General features: G+C 44.5%; 1 protein-coding gene across 1 annotated transcript; it reads left to right on the top strand.

The window, feature by feature from the left end:
- The first annotated feature begins 1,287 nt into the window (after nucleotides 1-1,287).
- Nucleotides 1,288-5,136, top strand: LOC149246263 (uncharacterized). The gene is made up of 7 exons (XM_089440249.1): nucleotides 1,288-1,306; nucleotides 1,397-1,815; nucleotides 1,903-2,421; nucleotides 2,569-3,032; nucleotides 4,002-4,075; nucleotides 4,181-4,460; nucleotides 4,860-5,136. The coding sequence occupies exons 1-7, from the start codon at nucleotides 1,288-1,290 to the stop codon at nucleotides 5,134-5,136; spliced, it is 2,052 nt and encodes a 683-aa protein (XP_089296375.1).
- Nucleotides 5,137-5,524: the final 388 nt, after the last annotated feature.

Here is a 5,524-nt window from a genome sequence, read left to right on the forward strand (position 1 = left end):
AGTAAAGCATTCCAAACAGTTCAATTAATAAGTCGACGATATACAACAGTAGTACCAGCGACGAGACAACGAATACAAGTCACAGCAAATTCAGGTAAATTTACATTTGCAACATTACATCACTCAGTATCATTTTCATTTCCAGAGCCACAAAAAGTCACAGAATAACAACATACCGAACTGGGTTACGTGCGTACAAAACCCTGGAAGAGGGTTTTGTTACCGACCGACTAATGCCGCAAAACACACAATGGCCGAGAGTGGTGAAACCCTAAGTGAGGGTTTGAAGGCGTGACAGACACAAACTAAGGAACGAAAACCTGAGTTGATAGAGCCATACAAGGAATCAATAGAAAAATCGTAGAGTGGTAGAGCCTACCGGATAGGACCGAGAAGAGCCTTGGCTGAACCCTTCTACTGAAGTCCTCAATACCTGTAGAGCCAGCATTTGCCAGAGTCAGCAAACATCAATTAAAAGGAAGGAAAATACAGAGCAAGAGGAAACCGAGTTATAGCAAGGGACCGTGACCATACCTGAGAGCTTGCAGTAGCACCATGGACAAACATTCCAAGAATAGCAGCCATTAACTGTAGCGAACAAGGAACAAGCCAGATAAAAGACTGAGGAAGGAAGCTTTGGTGATTGAAGCAGGGACAAGGCATTTACCTGAAGATTGCACCGGAAGCCAAAGGAAACCATAAAGCCAACCTGAGAACAAGCCACCGTTGGAGATGCCCACTGAAATGAGAATGCCACTGCCGAAGTTTACATGCACAGCCTAAAAACATTGTGACAGAGAGGAGCCGAAGTTCTACAGAGAACTTACCAAGCCACCGTGGGATGAACCAGAACAAGCCACGGATCGAGGAACAAGCACCTGCATGCTTGTAGAGACAGACAAGCAGAAACGCCCACAGTTTAACGCATAACCACAACATTCCGACTTGCAAAGCTCGGTAGCAAACCCACAACCAACAATGGAAAATGACCAAACGAGCAGACAAACTGAGGGAAGAGTCTAGGCTCAAGCGGGAAATACACTTACCCAGGCAAGGATTGTTTTAATGAACTCATTAAATGTCATATCAACTGTAATTTGCATCCTCTGCATTTCATACATGTGTCCGTTCTATTGTTTGTTTTAATCAACCGCATAACTATTGCATAAATCATTCCACACACGTTCGTTAAACAAACCAAATCATTTCATATATCATAGTGTTATAAGGGCGTTTGGGCTGGGCACCATCAAAGTGGTATCAGAGCAGGCAAAGTTGATTGAAGATATGGAAGTGGGGCGACAAGGTCATGGCTGAGGTGGCCGAGGTGCTCCCAGATTGGCAGATGAAGGATTGAGAGAGGAGATTTGAATTCTTGCTGCCTGTTTGGAGTCAGTAGAGGCAGGTAGACGACGAGACCCGGAGATAGGTGATGAGAGTGAGGAAGAACCTGAAGCAGCAACAGATGGACAGGAAGGTGAGTCTGCAGAAGTAAGATTGTTGAGGTCTGTTATAGTAGTGAGCAGTAAACCCAAACCGGAACTCCCAACGTATGACGACAACCTGTCTGTTGAAGTCTTATTGGATTGGATTAGTGAGATGGATAAGTACTTCGAGTGTGAGGAAGTCAGTGAAGACCGTAGAGTTCGGTTCGCTACGACGAAATTGAAAGGACACACAACCTTATGGTGGGACAACGTCCAGAATGAGAGGAAAAGAATGAACAAACTGCCGATCAAGACCTCTTCAAGGATGATGGCCAAGTTAAAAGGCAGATTTCTACCAAGGGACTATCAGATTGCGCTGCACAGGCAGGTGCAGAATCTGAGGCAGAAAGGATTGACGATAAGGGAATATACATAGGAGTTTTATCAAGTGAATTTGCGGGCCGAATATACAGAGGATACAGTGGAAAGGACAGCTGGGTATGTTAATGGATTAAGGTTGGATATTTTGGATGAAATCAGCATTTTGTCACCGAATAACATTGAGGAAGCGTATCAGAGTGCGATGAAGGCTGAGGAGAAAATCACTAGAAGACAGAACGCCCGCAGAGGACGAGGAGCCAGCAGAGGGAAAGGCCAGTCCTATGGTAGAGGGCGGTCTGCTAGCAGCAATGAAGAAGGCAACAGTTCCAGAGCTTCTAGATCAACAGACAGAGGCGATAGTACAAGGGGTGGAAGGTCATCCCAGCAGGGCAGAGGTAACGGCCGAGGAAGAGGGGCTGGTTACCAATGTTATCGGTGTCATAAATGGGGACATAGATCATTTGAGTGTCCGGAAGCAGAACAAGCTGGACAGCGGGGTGCATACATGGCACAGCCGGAAGAAGCGACAACACCTCCCCAAGAAGCGGAGAATGTTCCAGAGACAGGGGAAGCTTTAGTGCTGCATAAAGTGTTGTTAAAACCTGTTAAAGAGGTCATCGACTAGACACAGTGGAAGGCTTTATTCAGAACAGTTTGTAAATCGTGAGGTAAGTGTTGTAAATTAATTATAGACAGCAGTAGTAGTGGCAATTTAGTGTCTACATAGATTGTAGAAAAGTTGGAATTGAAATGTTTGAAGCATCCCAATCCCTGCAGAGTTTCGTGGTTGCAAAAAGGCCATCAGTTACTGGTGGATGAACAGAGCGAGGTGGAATTTCAAATAGGTAGATACAAGGACAAAGTTGTCTGTGACATCATGCCAATAGATGTCTATCACATACTGTTGGGTAGACCTTGGCAATACGATAGGAAAGTGACACACGATGGAGTGACGAACTGTTATAAATTCATGAAGGATGGAATCAAGCATACGCTTGTGCCCATTAAAGAAGAAGAAGGGGCAGCTGAGACAAGTGAAACGAGAGCATTGTTGGTGAGTGGAAAACAGTTTTTAAGACAGGTTGAGGATAGTGAGATAGGTTACGCAGTGGTGAAGAAGGCCAGGACAATGTTATTGCATATAGAGATAACAGATTTACCTATGGAGATCCAACAAATGCTGGAGGAGATTACGGACATAGTTGTAGGTGACTTTCCAGACAAGTTACCCCCCAAAAGGAGCATAAGTCATCACATTGACTTCATACCCGGAGCCAGTTTGCCAAACAAAGCGGCATACCGAATGAGCCCCAAGGACAATGAAGAAATCAGGAAGCAGGTGCAAGAACTGTTGGACAAGGGATTGATAAGAGAGAGCTTAAGCCCTTGCGCTGTTCCAACAGTCCTCGCCACCAAGAAGGGAGGGGAGTGGCGGATGTGCACCGACTCAAGGGCCATCAACAAGATCACCATTCGGTATAGGTTTCTGCTACCACAAATGGATGATATGATGGATTGTTTAAGTGGGGCAGCGTATTTCTCCAAGATAGATTTGAAGAGCGGGTACCATCAGATACGAATACATGAGGGGGATGAATGGAAGACAACCTTTAAGACGAATGAGGGGTTGTACGAATGGCTGGTCATGCCATTTTGGCTGAGCGATGCGCCCAGCACATTCATGAGACTAATGAATGAGATGTCGAAGGAGTATATTGGGAAGTTTGTGATAGTTTATTTGAATGACATACTTATCTTTAGCAGGACAAGAGCAGAACATCTTCAACATGTGTGTAAGGTGCTGGAGAAATTACAACAGAACAAATTGCTAATAAACTTGAAGAAATGTACTTTTCTGTAGAAGAAATTGATTTATCTGGGGTTTGTAATAGCAGAGAATGAATTGAAGATGGATCCGGAGAAAGTGGCAGTGATAGTGAATTGGCCATCTCTGAAAAACTTGTTTGAGGTACGTAACTTCCATGGATTAGCAAGCTTTTATAGGAAGTTCATAAGGAATTTCAGCGAGATTTGTGCGCCAATTTTGGATACTATTAAGAAGGCCAGCAAACCTTTTCGGTGGACAGAAGCAGCAGAGGGAAGTTTCCAGTTGTTAAAGAAGAAAATTACTGAGAGGCCGATCCTGAGATTACCAGATTTCAAGAAGTTATTTCAAGTTCGCTGTGATGCCAGCGGGACAGCAATTGGAGTTGTTCTCAGTCAAGAGGATAAGCCTGTAGCATTTTTCAGTGAGAAGCTGAATGAGAGTAGGTAGAAATACTCATCATATGATAAAGAGTTTTATGCGGTTATACAGGCATTAAAACACTGGAGGCATTATCTGTTAGGAAATGAGTTTGTGCTGTTTTCAGATAACTCTGCATTACAGTACATAATGCAGCAGCACAAACTGAACCACAAACATGCCAAATGGGTGGAGTATCTACAGAGCTTTAATTTTGTATTGAAACATATTAGCGGGCAAGCTAATAAAGTAGCAGATGCGCTGAGTAGAAAAGCTTTACTTTTGCAGGAAAGCACTGTGCAAGTGCTGGGGTTTGAACACTTACGAGATTTGTACCAGGCAGATGCAAACTTTAAGGAGGCCTATGAGGCATGCCAGAACCCCTTGGTGAGGAATAACAACCCTTGGTTAGACTACAATTTGTAGGAGAAGTTGTTGTTCAAGGGCGGACAACTGTGCATACCAGACTGCTCGATGAGGGAGAACATTATTCGAGAAAAGCATAGCGGAGGCTTGGCCAGACATTTCGGCGTGGATAAAACACTCGAGCAGCTCAAACATTTTTACTTTTGGCCAAGGATGCAGAGGGATGTGTGGCGATTCGTAGCCAGATGCAAAGTGTGCCAATTAGTAAAGGGTCACAGTCAGAATGCAGGACTGTATACACCGTTACCTGTTCCAGGCAGACCATGGGACTCAATCAACTTGGATTTCGTCTTAGGCCTACCTAAGACATAGCAAGGGTATGAATCGGTAATGGTAGTAGTGGATAGATTTTCGAAAATGGCACATTTTATTCCTTGCAGGAAAATTAGTGATGCCACTCACGTGGCCCACTTGTTTTTTAACGAGATTGTCAGGTTACACGGATTACCCAAATCCATCCTGTCAGACAGGGACGTGAAATTCACGGGACATTTTTGGCGTACCCTATGGAAAAAGATGAATGCTCAGCTGAGTTACAGTTCTGCTTACCATCCGCAGACGGACGGACAGACAGAAGTTGTAAACAGGAGCTTAGGGAATCTGCTACGAAGTCTAGTGGGAGAGAACTCGCGGATGTGGGATCGAGTGCTGGCGTAGGCAGAATTTGCTTACAATGATTCACCTAACCACAGCACAGGCTTGAGCCCTTTCCAAATCCTGTACGACATGCATCCTTGCGGAGTGCATGAACTGCGGGATCTTGGACTGCAAGAAAGGCGGAGCACAGATGGAGAAGATTTCGCTAACGTGATGAGGGATTTGCATGAACAGGTGAAACTTAAATTGCAGGACAACAGCTTAAAGTACAAACAACAAGCAGATTTGCGGAGAAGGGAGGTACAGTACGATGTAGGAGACAAAGTCCTTGCACATTTGCGCAAGGAACGTTTTCCTAAAGGTACGTACAATAAGTTGAAGTACAAGAAAATAGGACCCTGCAAAATTCTTCGGAAGTTTTCAGCAAATGCCTATGAGATCCAGTTGC

Source organism: Pinus tabuliformis, chromosome 7 (genome assembly GCF_031772625.1).
Source record: "Pinus tabuliformis cultivar Carrire ecotype Pingquan chromosome 7, CPIR1, whole genome shotgun sequence".
Classification (NCBI taxonomy): domain Eukaryota; kingdom Viridiplantae; phylum Streptophyta; class Pinopsida; order Pinales; family Pinaceae; genus Pinus; species Pinus tabuliformis.